The following is a 15,742-nucleotide window of genomic DNA, read 5'->3' as shown; positions in this document are numbered from 1 at the left end:
ATGCCGTCTTTTCCTTGTCTTGTAGGAATGTTAAATATTTTGTTATAGTAGTAAACATCCTATGTTTCATTCATTCAATAATTTATTGAGCAGCTAAGAATACAAAGGTAAAACGTGGTCAGAGATGCAGCGTAAGCACAAGTGTCGGAAGCAGAAAGTTCTCTGCATCACGAGAGTGAAAGAACAATGCTTTAGGGAAACAGATTGCTTACAGCATGCAGTGGGGGAATGGATGGCCAATCAGGATGGGAAATTGAGAGTAAAACATAAGATTAGTCTGGACTGTTGACGGTGCTCAGTATGGAGTTTGTTTCTCCTTTTCCTCTTTCCCCATCTTTGGGCTTAATTTACCAATAGCATCCAGGTGTGCTCAATGCACATTTTCTATACTCGCTTGCATTTTTGTCAAAATGTCTTCCGCAGAACTAGGTCCTTTAGTGCTCTAGGAGTTTTCCTGTTTTTTTGAAGGACTCTTGACCTTTTGAACTTGGTGTTGTGTTTTAAGTCTTTTCCATTTTGGGTTGATTTCTGTGCATTTTCTGGCTGTGGTATCTCATACAGATTTCTTCACTGGAACTTTTTCTTCAGGTTCCTTATCATCAGAATTATTTTCATCATCTTCATCATCTTCATCAAGTTTTTTTTCCCTGTGGAACCTTGCTTGTTACCATCTTCAGAAGCAGATCCCTTTCTAGACTTACTTAATAGTTTTACATCTTCTTCATCTTCATCTTCTGATTCTGCATCTTTCTCTACAGTTACTAGGCTCTGAACCACACTTCAACCTTAAGACCACAGGTTGTGTAATCTCAAAGTCCCCAAAGAAAACTGTTGGTTGTACCGACATTTTCAAAGTTTCCAGGTTACCTTAGTTAGAGTGCCTTCATAGTTCATTGTTTCTGCCTCTACGATGTGTGATTCATCTTTTGCTTCTGTCCCTAAACTAACCGTTCTTAGTGATAACTGATGCTCATTCTCATCATTGTTCACCTTAAAGTGATAATCTTTGTCAGCCTTTAGTTCACAATAGAAAAGGTAGTTCTGAGGCATAAGAGGGCTCATATCCATGTCCATTGACTCTTCTATGAGGTGGAGGTGTGCACCTCAGTGTGAAAGAAGTTGGACAGAGAAAACTGCCTACTGCTTGCTCCTCAGAACAGACACAGAGGATGGAATCATGCCAGGGCAGTAGTAAACATATTTAAGGATTGCTTGCCTAGTTTTTCTCCATTTTCCCTGGATGGGTAATTTATATAACTCTCTTGAAGTTTGCTGATTCCTTCATCTTTCCCTTTTACTCTTAAGTTTATCCACAGAATTGTGTTTTTACCTTCATTACTTTTTTTTTCAGTTGTAGAATTTCTATTTTGCTTTTCATTATCTCTTTTCTTTGCTGGGACTTTCTGATTTTTCCTTTGTTTGAAATTGGTCATAAGAGATGGTTGAGTCTTTATAATCGTTCTCTTGGTGTCAGTATCCACCAAGCATCTTCCTTTAGAAATAAGTTTGAGGTCATCATGGTTGTGGGTACAGTGAGTTGCTTACACTTGGAAATTGAACATTTGGGGTGCTACCTAATGAGACTGTGGATCTTGTGAGAACCTTGCTTTTAACTTAGCTTCTCCGGTACTGTTTCAGTAGGAGTGTGAAGGTTTTGTATTGTTGCTGAGCCTCCTTTTTCAGTCTCCAGTGATAGTCAAGGGATTGGAGTCACATTATTGCTCAGAGGATGGTGTTCAGAGTCTCCATAAGCTTCTACTGATACATACCCCTCTCACCTGGACACACAGAAATGTCTTCTTCCTATTCCCTATATGACCTCCATGTTGGTGGTAGGAAGGAGGTGAGAATCCTTACTCTCTGCTAGGCTTACTCAGTGGTAAAGGATGAGACATCTACTTAAGAGTACGTGAAGGTAGAAGTCCACATTCCACCTGTTCTTCACGGACACTGCCTGGAAAATTGTTGGAAGGTTCAGCCCTCTATTTTCCCCCTCTGGTTCTTCCCTAGTTAGTGGCTTGTGGTGCTTCATCCAGCTTGGTGACAGTGGAAACACACATGGCTGCTGCTTGCGTGGGTGCGTGTAGGTCCATACTGTGTCAGTGGTGTCTGACTGGAGCAAAGCAGGGATTAATTTAAAGATTACAGGGATTAATTTAAAGATTACAGGGATTAATTTAAAGATTACAGGGATTAACTTAAAGATTACAGGGATTAATTTAAAGATTACAGGGATTAACTTAAATATTACAGGGATTAACTTAAAGATTACAGGGATTAATTTAAAGATTACAGGGATTAACTTAAAGATTACAGGGATTAACTTAAAGATTACATGGATTAACTTAAAGATTACATGGATTAATTTAAAGATTACAGGGATTAATTTAAAGATTACAGGGATTAACTTAAAGATTACAGGGATTAACTTAAAGATTACAGGGATTAACTTAAAGATTACAGGGATTAACTTAAAGATTACAGGGATTAACTTAAAGATTACAGGGATTAATTTAAAGATTACAGGGATTAATTTAAAGATTACAGGGATTAACTTAAAGATTACAGGGATTAACTTAAAGATTACATGGATTAACTTAAAGATTACAGGGATTAATTTAAAGATTACAGGGATTAATTTAAAGATTACAGGGATTAACTTAAAGATTACAGGGATTAACTTAAAGATTACAGGGATTAACTTAAAGATTACAGGGATTAACTTAAAGATTAAAGGGAGGTGAAGAGTTGCTACAGTGGTCAAAGCACTTCCTTTGCAAACATGAAAATGTGAATTCGATGCCCAGTCCTGTCTAAAAGCCAGAGGTGACAGCACACCTGTAGCTCCAGTGCTGAGAATCAGGAGGTGGGAGGAGTCTAGAGGTTTGCTGGCTGGCTTATCAAAAATGGCGAGCTGTAGGTTTAGTGAGAGCCCTTTCCTTACCCACAAAGGCAAGTACAACTGTACACTTGTGCATAGTCATAAACATATGAACATATACACAAACATATAACACAGAAGAACACTAACACACAACAAACAACACACATATAAACCTATACCACACATATACACATAACTCATGAATGTGTAGTAATACACCACACACACACACACACACACATACACACACACACACACACACACTTATGCGCACACATACAAGAAAAAGGTCTGTTTTTCTGAGCCACCACTCTCCTTTTCTTGCTAGAGACTGCAGTTCTGTTGTTATGTTGTGTCTTGTCTGTCCCTGTTGGTGTTAGCAGGTCACTGGTTTTCCAGATCCAAGTCTGGGGTATGAAAGCGAATAAAGGACACCTCACAGAAGCCAAGAATGTGCTGTCCCTTATGCTCCAGAGGCTCCATGTGGTTTATTCTACTCCCAAGTTCTCTTATGTTAGTGTGTATTAAATGTCCAGTTCTGGAAGGAAAAAGAACAAATATAATCAGCTCCATAGTCCTGGATGTAGAAATTCAACCAAATAAAATTATTACTAGGTTTTGGTGTTTCTTTGGCCAAATTCTAAAGACAATAACTATTCTAACAGATGTTCTAATCACTGTGACCTAATTTTTATAATATAAGTTACTTCGTATAAATGACTGCCTTAAAAATGTCTAAAACATGCTGGGCGTTGGTGGTGCATGCATTTAATCCCAGCACTCGGGAAGCAGAGGCAGGTGGATCTCTGTGAGTTCGAGGCCAGCCTGGTCTACAGAGCGAGTTCCAGGACAGCCTCCAAGACAATACAGAGAAACCCTGTCTCGAAAAACCAAAAAAAAGTCTAAAACATCTATACAGAAACAGAAACAAATTGTAACAGTGAAAAATTCTTTGGAAGATAATACCTAGCATTTCTATTGAACATTATAATTTATCTATATTTTAGCTCCTCAATAATCGTATGTATTTAGGAGGTGTTATGTAAGTCATCATAAATCTATTATAGTGATCACTTGGAAAGATATATATTCTTTTATTGAACTAATAAAATATTGGATACATCTGAGAGTGAGTGATTCATTTGCTAGCACCTGTTCTTTGTAACAAAACAATCAGTTTGATTGTTTAGGGTGGGATCATTCCCTTCCCAGATACAACCACTGCCAACACCGCAATGCACTGTCTACTTCTGTCTTTATTTCGTTTTAACTCAGGCTCTTCTTCAGTTTCTCCCACTCCTCCCCTCCAGTTTCTCATCCTGTGCGTCTGAAAGGTACTTTTCCTTATCCATCGACTGAATGGACAAATGTATTATTTCTCTCAGTGACTCATCTAATATGCCTAAATACCATTTATACTCAGATGATTGGTAGCTGTTTTTAGTCCAAGTCCTTAGTCAGGGTGTCAAATCTGTAACTCTAGCTCTATTTAATACCGCCCTTTGGATATCAGAGTAGCACTCATAATCCATTATTCTCAAGCTGTTCTCCTCCAGATCTTTCCTCTCAGTAGATGGCACTACTCTGAACAGTAAATGTTCACTGAAAGTTTAGAGGTCTTTACTGATCCCTCCTTCTCTGTCCATGTCTGATTATTCACAAATCTAGTAGCTTTTTCCTTATGAATCTACCCAATCTTTTCTGTTCCTACCACAATATTCTCTCATCACATTAATGGTCCAATGCAGTGATTTTCTAAATGGACTCACTGCTTCTCTGTGTATGTATACATGTGTTCAGATATTTGTGGGAGAAAATGTACATGTATGTGTGTAGGAACCAGAAAACAACTTCAGAGGTCATTCTTCAGGCACAATCCTCATTTTGAGACTGGGTCTCTCATTTGCCCAGAGCTCACCAACAGGTCATGCAGGATGGCCAGGGTACCCCAAGGGTCTACATGTCTCTGTCTCCCAGCTTTGAGATTACAGCATCGGCTGCTGTTGCCAGCTCTTTCTATGAGTTCTTGGAATCAAACTCATGTCCTCATGCTTGGCAAAGTAGGGTTGGCCAAGCTCCAGGATTCTCAACTTCATCATTCCAGAATTATTTTTTTCTCTAATCAAAGTCATTGTATAATAAAAGTGTGGTCTTGTAACATGGCTGTTGGCCAAGCTCCAGGATTCTCAACTTCATCATTCCAGAATTATTTTTTACTCTAATCAAAGAGTTATTTCAGAATAAAAGTGTGGTCTTGTTACATGGCTTCATAAAAGTGGAAAGTGGAAACTTTTAATTGCTCTTAAGTTAAATACGTAAGTCCTTACTATAACTTTTCATACTACCTGTCTCAAATATTGATTGAAGGAGTAAACATATCATTGCAGCATTTGTTGTTAAAATAGTACTGTTGTATATACTTCTTTGTTGGATATACTTGTCAAAGTTGAGTTGCCGGTTCATTTGGATGTCATCTATTAAATATTAAGGTACTCAGTGAATAGATGGTGTAGTGCCTTTCAGCCATCAAGAGAAAAGAAAGGAGTCTTGCCTAGGAAGATCATTAATGATTTATTAAGCAAATAGTTCTGTATCTCTTAGCTGGAAAGATGCCGTTATGTGCTAGAGAGTCAGCTACTAGTTAAGGAGTATTTTTAGGCTTTGTGCCAAGCAACTTTCAGTTGAAAAGTAGCAAGTGTGTCAATTTTTTTGTATGTATTCCTACAAACCACAGACATTTGTTTTCTTTATAATATATAATAGGTGGAATAAAAAGGGAGATAATTTGAAATGAGAGATCATGTAAGCTCTAATTATGATATGGCATGAATTTTAATTTCATGGAAATAAAGGCTCCAATATCTTATTTGCCTTGCTATAATAAATTCCATAGTCTGAGCATTTTAATAAAGCAGAAATATATTTCTCAAGAGTTCTGAGGGTAGGGAAAAGCAGATCAAGGCATATTTAGCATCTAGGGAAGGCTTGCTTTGAGCTTCACAGATGGGAAGGAATGGAGGAGCTTCAACATAGGACTCTGGGGTGACACAGACATTCAGGTCATACTATCTAGTGTGGATTGTTGGAAAAAACAGCAAAATAGGCAAATGGTGTTTTTAGAGACAGGCTCTTCTGTTTCTCCTTTGCTCTGTGGCATTGGGAAGGAGGAGCATGTGTCTTTTTGCATGTGAAGGAGGCAGGGATTAGCAGGAGGGCATTAGGTGCCTGAAAGAGAGGGTCCGTCCAGTGGGAGTCATCTCAATAATCACATTGACCTTATAAGTTCAGCGGGCTTAGGTAAGCTAATTAATCTCTGCAAGACTTAGTTTCCTTATCTATGAGTAACACTAATCCACGTTTTACCTTCAAATTAAATTGGCTATGATCATTTATTTGACTATTTATTCATGTATTCATATTAATGTATTTACTGTTTGCATTGGCACTAAGATACCTTATTTCTGACCTGAATAGTACATTTGCATGCCATAAAGATAACAAGGAATCCAGGCATGCTAATGACCGTTAAACCATTTCAAATAGTTATTGGGCTAAAAAGTGAGTCATAGCTTGTTGTAGGGTGCTGAGGGAATCCATGGCATTCTGAAAGAGTTAATAAGCAGCTTTTTAATTAAAAATCATTTAGATTAGAGGGAACACTGACACTTAAGATTTTCATAAGTTACTTTACAAATGCCCACTTTTCTCTGCTTCTAGTCTATTTTGTTGTGCAATTAAGCAACTTTATGTTTATTTTCATCTTACTATTAATTTTGTCCCAGTCATTTCAAGGTTGTCTAAGGAAAACTCTGACTTAATTGCTGTTTGTTATTTCTTGTTCTAGGAAATGGACCTCACCATGACCGTTGCTGTACATATAATGAAAACAATCTGGTGGATGGCGTTTATTGTCTCCCAGTAGGACACTGGATTGAGGCCACTGGGCACACCAATGAAATGAAGCACACAACAGACTTCTATTTCAATATTGCAGGCCACCAAGCCATGCATTATTCAAGGTAAAAATAGTGCCGTGTTTATAAGCATCAAAGTAGGACAGGAGGTAGTTCTAGGACAATGGAAATATTTACTGAGTTCAGAACTTCAGAGCTTCAAGCAGATAAGTTACAGTGTGTCAGTGTGTGAGCTCTGTTGGTTCTCCGTGTGAAAGACTTTCCTAGAATTCCTTATTTCATGTATATGCAGCTCTCAGCGTATTTAGACAGAATACTAGTTAACCAATCTACTGATTCAATGGATTGAATATAAAAATTGGTCTAGTATATCCCAGGTCACTTTGTGACCTTTATCTTACTTTTTACAGGAGGGAGACAAATGTTTGTGGCCTCCTCATATGGATTTTCTCAAATCTTAGTGTGAGAAATAAGACATATAAATAGATTGTCATTTGCTTATCATTCATTAATACTGTTTTGCATTTGTTCACTTAAATATTCTAATAGCAACATGTGTCATAACAAAAATGCAGCCATCAAAGAGGATGGTAAGTGAAAGACTCACTACATTTTCCCTCATTGTCACTCATCAGAAGTGATGATGTTAAACCGCTCTATGGCTGGTTCCTGTGGATTTTTAAATACAATGAGTATCCTTTGTTTGTTAGTGTATTTATTTTCCTCAATCACAAGTGTGGATTTTAACCCTCATTTGTTTCTGTTCCCTACTTTAATCCCTATCATACAAATTTAAAACATTCTGTTTCTTACCTTCATAAAAGTTGTGTTCTATGTTCTATCAGTTTTTGGCTATGCCTTGTCATTTCCTACTTTAGATATTTGGTGCCTTTATTTTTTTTCCAAATCTGTTTCCTGTCAGTAACTGTCATTTGAGATATATGGAAACTATGTTTAATATAGTAAATATGTCTTTCATATTTTCATTGCTTAAAATGTAAAACCAATCTTCAAATATTATATATTATTTACGGTTGAACATGCAATGCTTATACCAATAGCCAAGAGGCATCAGTGCGCTTTAAAAATTTTTTCAAGTTATACTTTATGTGCATGGGTGTTTAGATTGCATGTATACATGTGTACTAAATGTGTTCCCCGTGCCCGAGGAGGCCAGAAGAGAGAATTGCATCTCCTGGACTGGAGTAATGGACAGTTGTGAGCTGCCATGTGGGTGCTGGGAATAAAACTTGGGTCTACTGGAAGAGCAGCCATTTCTCTTAAACACTGAACTGTCTCTCCAGCCTCTTTTAATGTGTTCGCCATAAATGTATTGCTTTGGATAAGATCTCTTGAGATAAAGGAAATAAGCAATGCCTGTAAATTGTTCAAAACATGAGAATATTGCTATTCTTTTCAAACATACTGTCTCCCATTCATGTTTTATGTTAGTCTTGCTGGACTGAATGCATGGTGTGAGAAGGACAGAGGTTACACATGAATCATGAATGTAAGCATATTTGAAAGGCTACTTAAGTGACAGAGCAGATAGCCTTCTGGTGCACAGAAGCTTGCAGGAGAATTTGAAAGGTCATATGTGCCTGGGAGTTTCCACGATGGCAATGACATTGAGAGTCATGAGTCTAGTGAGATAATGGAGCAAATGAGTGAAGTAAAGGAAAAACAGATGAAATGAAAATATGAACCATTGTGTCCATACAATGTAGACATCAGGATAGCAGGCAACATAGCCAGGGTGAGAAGCAGCTCTGCCTGAGCTATTCTAAGCCCTGGTGAGGATGTGCTTGTGGGTTGTCTCTCATTTGTCCTGAACAAAACTCCCTAGACCCTCCAAAGAGCCATGTCCTCAACTTGAGAGACTTCCTTCTATGACGTGATTACCTTATCACCCTCACTGCCTTTGGTGACTGTCCCCGAAGATTCTTCATAGGTGCATGTTGGACCTGTTGGATTCACATCCATTCTTAAGTTCTACATTCTTCACCTGTTGCTTTTATCACTTTATATTTTGGAGACTTTCTCAGTGTTTTTTTCCAAAATAAAATACAAAATAATTCTTTCTTAACTCTTGGAATTTTAATCTTACAATGATTTTTGTTTGTTCTAGTTTATGAATAGATTTATTCATGAATCTCTCTTACAACACTTATACTCTAAAGTTCTTCTACCTAGATGATCTTGTTTCCTTCCCCAATTCACTCTTATTTTTTTATTTGAATATTTCTCTCTTATAGTTTCAAAATAGCCAGTGATTCTTACTTGCTCCCATTTATTACACGAAAAACCAGGTTGGTTATCACATGTGGCTGATATGAGCTTCTTCTATAATTATTGGTTTCTGTGAGCATGTCGGCTGAATGCCTGACATGAACAGGTTTTATTTTTTCTCTCCAGCCAACTGTGTCTCTTACTCTTTGAGTCTTTGGTCTTCTGAGATCATTGCAGTTCTTCAGCTCCACACATAGAAACAAGGCAGTATTGAAGGTGGGAAGGGATGATGGCTCATGTACTCAACCGTAGAAGAAAGGCAGAATTTACTTTCCTTAAAGCAACTTGGTTTTACAGTCAAATCTATCTGCCTGAATTCTTTGGTAACTTAGTCTTTTGTTGCATATCATAACACTAACATGCATTTATAGTTTGTATTAACCTCTAGTGTTTTTCATTGTTAAGTGTCATGACCAAACCAAGTGGAATATTGGATGTGATTGTTTTTTTTGTTTCAAATGTGGGTCTTAGGAGATGGCTCTTTGGGTGAAGACATCTCCTACCAAGACTGACAACTCGTGTTTAATTCCCAAGATCTGTATGTGTAAAGAAAGGACTGGATCCTGCAACTTCTGACCTTTCCATGTGGGTTGCAATGGCTACTACGTGTGCACCGTGCATGCGTGTGCATGTCTAGATACACACAGAGACAGAGTAGTTAAAATGTGAAAGCAAGCACATACGTACTTGACTATCAACACTGTATTTCCACATGTAACTGTGTGTATATGTCTCTATTCCTCCAAGTTCCAGGACTTTCATTCGCATCGTCTCCGTGTGGTTATTGTGCACACAGTTTTTGAAAACCACTGTAACTTCTCCAAAGAGGCAGCAGTTTTGAATGAATGAAGGATATTTTCACATATGTTAAATATTTTAGTTTAATTCGCATTGGATATTCCAACTACCATATACCTTTATTTTAAACTGGTCAAGATAAATGTGCATTTAGTTTAAATGAAAATCTATTTATATATTTCCTTATTAATTTGAAAACACTCAATTGATACGTTTGTCATGTTCATCTTAGCTTTTGAAGTAGATCTACTCATGATAAGTAATATGCTTGAGCATATTAATAATCTAGACATTAAAATTTCTTTAAGAAGATATAAACACAGACTAGTTTGAATATGGGAAGAGAATTATGCCTGGAATTCCTTTATGATTAGGGTAAATTATATCAAAATGAGTTGTCAGGATCTATTACATGATTATGATTAGTCTTCCAAGAATACAAATACATAACAATTAAATGATATGTCATAGAGTGTATGGAAAAGTTTGTTCATTCAGAAGAGCTATGACATAGCCAATGTTTAATGCCATTCTATTAGAGGCCTTTGCTCTCAATGGACTTATAATATCCTAGAAGAAGACAGATGTATACACATCTATAATACAGAGAGATTATTATTGCAATGAAGTTTTATATGCAATTTAGTGAGAAGTACCAATTTTAGTTCAAGAAATCTTTATGAGGAAGAATGTAAACTGGAATATAGAGGGTGGGCTGTTTTTTTCCCAATAGGACATCTGAGGAAGACAGGTCAAGTTAAGTACAGTAGCCATTGTGGATAAACAAAGGAATGATAGCAGAATTCAAATGACCAAATAGTTTTGTACAGCCAAGTTACTAAGGAAAGCAAAAGAGGAATATTTACTACTTAGTTTGGATAACAAGTATAAAATTGGAATGTTCCAGTAACATTGAGAAACAAGGCATGGGGCAGACATTTTCCTTAGAAAATAGCATCCTGGCCCCTCCCAATAGTCAGTAGTCAGAGATTTTTAATTATCAGCATTATATTTCCATGTTCTGGCTATACATGAGAAACTACACCTCCCTCTTAAATAGAACTTTTTTTCATGCAAAAGAACAGATTTGCATTCAAGACACAGACAACTAATTTAATGAAACATTAGTGGTAAAGGGCTATAATTTTTGTTTCTTGAAAAGGTTTAGTGCCAATTGAACACACTTCAAGAGACATAAATTAGACTTAATGAACATAACACTTTAGACTCTTGACATGTTACAATTTAGAAAATGTATTGTAAAAGCCTGCTTATACTTTATAGGCCTTAGCTTTATAAAACAAAAAAAAATGTATGGTTATTTTTAAAACAGTTATTTTAAACAACACAGCACAGGGACTTTGTATACTTTAAAATTCTGTTTGATTTGGCATGTTTTTTTTTAAATGATGAGATTAATTACTTTTGAAGAATAAAGGATCAACTTTCAATCTTCTCTCAGTTTTTTTTTTTTTATTTTCTCCTGGGTAATCTTGGGACAATCCTTGTAATAGCTCTTCAAGCATTAGTTTTTCAATTTGCAAAGCAAGATGTGGAACTAAGTGACTGCTAATGGCAGTTCTAGAAATGGACTATGGTTAATGACATAAGAGAGAAGGCCTAGTTTTGGTGACACTTTGTCAACATGTTATCTTCACCTAAAATGACTACGTCATGTTAGCTTTTCTGGTTTCGGGTCCAGGGACTAAATGCTCCATCTCCAAATGATACTTTCCTCACGCTCCCGTGTGTGGCCTAGGCACATACTTAGTTCAAATCCATAGAAGCCAGGGTTACAAATGCACGTCTTATAACCAGCACACTGTTGCCTTTAGTGAGTATGCAAATGATTCCTACATAATAATATTCTTATATTATTGTGAGAATCTTCCTTTTGGAATAAATAAAAACGAGTCACAAGATACTTTATGTATCTCTAACAGATTGCATTGCCCTTCTTCTGTAGTTCAAATGCAAAATATTGTTGGTCAAAGGAGGACGACCAGTTCCAATTGGTGTTTACATCTGGGTAAATGATTTGAGATTCTTTAAATCTTAAAATGAGACTCCAGTTGTCTATAGTTGAAGAAGGGGGAAGTGGCATGCTTCTTCCGAGTAGGAAGAATTTCTACTGAGTTTTGACTGGTGTGTGGGATTCCTTTGAGGGTCCCTTTTCCTATTCGCACACGGTGCTGTTCATATTTCATGTGGCCATTTATTGACAGGTGTCCTTTTCTTCTACATTCACAGCTATATTTTGTGTAAAACATTTAAGTAAAAATGTTTCACATTACAAATGTAGTTATCCTGGGATGATTTATTTACAATATCATGTGAAAGGAAACATATCAATGATGAAAGGCCCCAAATTGGAGTCACCCGTCGACTCAAGTATGTGAAGATGTTAGTTTTTGCTGATAGAGCCGTCACAGCCACAGTGCAGTTATAAAAGAGGCAGCTGGTTTGGGTGCTGTCTTGTACATTATCCACAGAATTGGCATTTAAATGATGATTTTGTATTGTCTCCAAATGTGTCCATCAGTGGTGAATGAAAGGAGATTGAATGAGAGTGTGTGACTGTCAGATCTGAGGCTATAGCTATAAGAAAAACAGTGAGTGGAAGATTCTGTTATAAAGAATCAAGGAAATGAGATTCATGAGCCTTTATGTGGGTAAAGTATGGCAATGTTCCTGCCACCTATGAACTTTACCACAAAAGAGCGAGCAGGGTATGTGCAGTAAGAGAAAATGGCAGAATAGCTTGATGCTAATGAAAATGATCCCATAGGATGGGAAAAATGTGATCAACTGAGGAAAGCAGACAAGAAATCAATGTGAAATTATTCTGCAGCAACAGAGAACGGAATAGGTTCCAGGAGAACAGAGAGCTCCTCCATGATCATGGGAGGAGGATTCAGAGTTTGGACTTGGATGCAATAGGTTGCTGTAGTGGTGAGAGCATGTAGAAGTTCATGCTTTGATTACTTACTACTTTCTCAGTGAAATATGAAGCAAAGTTTTAGTGAGAAGAGGAGAGGAGAGGAGAGGAGAGAAGAGAAGAGAAGGGAGTGCGGATAGTTTTAGGTGAAAATGAGATATCTAGACCAAACAACTAATGGAATGTAAATGAAATGACTCCTGAATTTTAAGTTTTACAAGATTTTCCCAATTCCATTATCAGTGTCTATGACAACCAAGGAAAAGTTATTCTCTCAGATTAAAAGAATGTAGAAGGCAGAGTAAATATTTTTGACAAGTTGAGATAGTCTGTGTTCTAGAGTTTCTTGTGTAACTCCAGATATATCATACAGAAATCTAAGTGACATGCTATAACAGTATTGTAAGGTAGGAGTTTTATATCCTTAAAAAAAACAAAAAAACCCCAAAAAAAACAAGAAACAGGACAGAATTAAATGTGTTGTATTGATTATGGCAGGTTCACTTCAGAAAGCCAGACAATCTGTTTATGTTAGGAAAGTACAAGTCAAAGACTGTTATGATTTTGTTTTTAGAGGATTGAAGTGTTTAAATTACTTTGTCAGTTATTGAAAATAACCATTTAAATTGATTTAAAGTAACTGATTTCTTGATTACGGTCTTCCCTGGGTGAACAGTGTGGAAGGATTGTCAAATTAATGGAAAAGCTGAATAAAAGACAGCAAACATGCTTGCATTTCTTCTTTCATGAGAGAAAGGCTTGTCCTCAGCCATTTAGGTATCACAAAAGCCTTGTGACTTTTTAGTTCATTGATAATTAATTAATTTTGAAAAGATAGCTCTTTATTTTTGTGTTTTGATGTTATAAAATATTTCCTCATCCTTGTTTCTCAAGCTCTAAAGTTTTTCTCTTTAAATGTCATATAGACTTCTTTTTAAAAAAAATATTTCGAGACAGGGTTTCTTCTCTGTGTGGTTTTGTAGAGCAGGCTGGCTTCACAGAGATCTGCCTGCCTCTGCCTCCCAAGCGCTGGGATTAATGGTGTGCACCACCACCACCCTGGTGACTTCTTGTTCTTGATAAGTCAATCAATCATGATGAAAATATTAGCTTAATTGATCAACAGGTATGAATATCACTGAAAATATGAATATTGTGCTTATAGTTACACAGATACATGTATGCACTTACACACACATGCACACACACAGTATCTATTTATATGGAGTCTCAATTGCATAATAAGTATTGTTTTCTGCCTAAATACATAGATATGAAACAGAGGAGTTGGGGCAGGGCCCTGCAATCCAGACTGAAAGTATAAGGTCCTGATCAGATGTTGTATAAGACTGCGTTGGGAAGTTAAACTATATTAATATTTATAACCCTTGAGACACACACATAGTCTCTCTGTCTCTCTCTTTCTCTCTGTGTGTGTGTGTGTAGAGAGAGGGGGGAGAGAAGAGAGATAGAGATAGAGATAGAGAGACAGGGAGAGACACAGAGAGAGAGAGAAAGAGAGAGAGAGAGAGAGAGAGAGAGAGAGAGAGAGAGAGAGAGAGAGAGAGAGAGAGAGAGAGAGAGAGAGTTTATTGTTCTCCCAGGACATAGGCTAAGAAGAACTGCGACTTCCCTGAACCTTCCCTAGGTGAGTACAGCTGCTGAGCAGTGAAGAGCCCCCTCCTAGATCTGCCTCTTTCTGCCTCTTCACCCTTCAATTCTCAGGAAGGGGAGCTTCCATTTTCTTGTTCCATAACATCTTCTAGCAGCTTCTCATTGAATCACAATATAGACACAAACAACTGACATAGAGATTCTATTTATAGCAAGTGACTTACTCAGTCACAACAAGGACGTCTTATCATTCCATTTCCTCTTAAGAAAACGCAGGCAGGGATGCTGTGGATGTGAGGAAAGCACCCTGACTGACAGCAGGGTTCACGTGCACTCATCCGTGGTCCTCAGGCTGAACAATGGCCGTTGACAGTTGGTGAGCGGCTAATCCAGTGAAATCAAGTCAAACGCTGATAATTAATGATGAAGTAATAGATGGAAGGATACAGTGGTATCACAAAATTGAAGATTGTGCACTGGGGTGCAGCAGCGCACTTGGACATCTGAACATGGGCTTCCAAAATGCCCCTTTGTGAGTTTGTCCATTATTATTCCCCATTTTAAAAAAGAGGGATCTTAATTTTAAAACATAATTTTGATTATATAGCACACATATTTTGTGTTAGAAATTGTAGATGCTTCAATTTAACAATATTGTCACGTTTAGATGGCAGCAAAGGTGCTTTTTGCTGTATGTAAAGATTCCCTTGCATTAGGTAAGAAGAGAGCTAAGTGGTAGAATTCCCCTCACCTAAGTGAATAGCACCAGAGGGATATTTCGGGGTTCTTTATTCAAGTCATATAGAAGAAAGAAATAGAAGCACCCTCCGAATTGTGAGCGATGATTAACTAGTTGGTTCACATCTCAACGATGAGTTTGAACAGCTGGCGGACTTCAGGATGCGGGTCTGTACTTGTAAAACTTTACATAGGAAGGTGGCACTGTTTTCTGTCACCCTTGTGCCTATTCTATACCCCCCATTCATTTCCATTTCTCCACCATTTTCTCTACTTCCTGGCTACAGTCTCTCTCGCCCATACTCATCCTTTGTTTTCTCTCCTTCCACAGTGATGCCATCTCTCATCTCTCTTGTCCTCCTCTGCTCTTCTCCTGACTTCCTTCACTATCATGTTCTATATTAACTGTCTGTCAACTTAGCACAGCCTAGACCCTAGCTCCTAGAGTCGTCTGAGAAGGGAATCTCTGTTAAGGGACTGCCTGGGTCAGATGTCCTGTGGAGGGTTATCTCCATGGGTAACTGAGGTAGGAGGCCGTTTCACTGGAGGGTGCTCTGCCTTGGGCTC

The 15,742-nt window shown here is 37.5% G+C and overlaps 1 protein-coding gene across 2 annotated transcripts in view; it reads left to right on the top strand.

Moving 5' to 3' along the window:
- Epm2a (EPM2A glucan phosphatase, laforin) overlaps positions 1–15,742 on the top strand; it is a 92,052-nt gene that overhangs the window by 34,476 nt on the left and 41,834 nt on the right. For both annotated transcript variants that reach the window (XM_040758148.1, XM_040758149.1), the window contains exon 2: positions 6,729–6,903. In XM_040758148.1, the coding sequence (XP_040614082.1) occupies positions 6,729–6,903 (175 nt within the window). The remainder of the gene's footprint in view (positions 1–6,728; positions 6,904–15,742) is intronic.

Source organism: Mesocricetus auratus, unplaced genomic scaffold (assembly GCF_017639785.1).
Source record: "Mesocricetus auratus isolate SY011 unplaced genomic scaffold, BCM_Maur_2.0 Super-Scaffold_100018, whole genome shotgun sequence".
NCBI classification, from domain to species: domain Eukaryota; kingdom Metazoa; phylum Chordata; class Mammalia; order Rodentia; family Cricetidae; genus Mesocricetus; species Mesocricetus auratus.
This window is presented reverse-complemented; position numbering and strand designations above follow the sequence as displayed.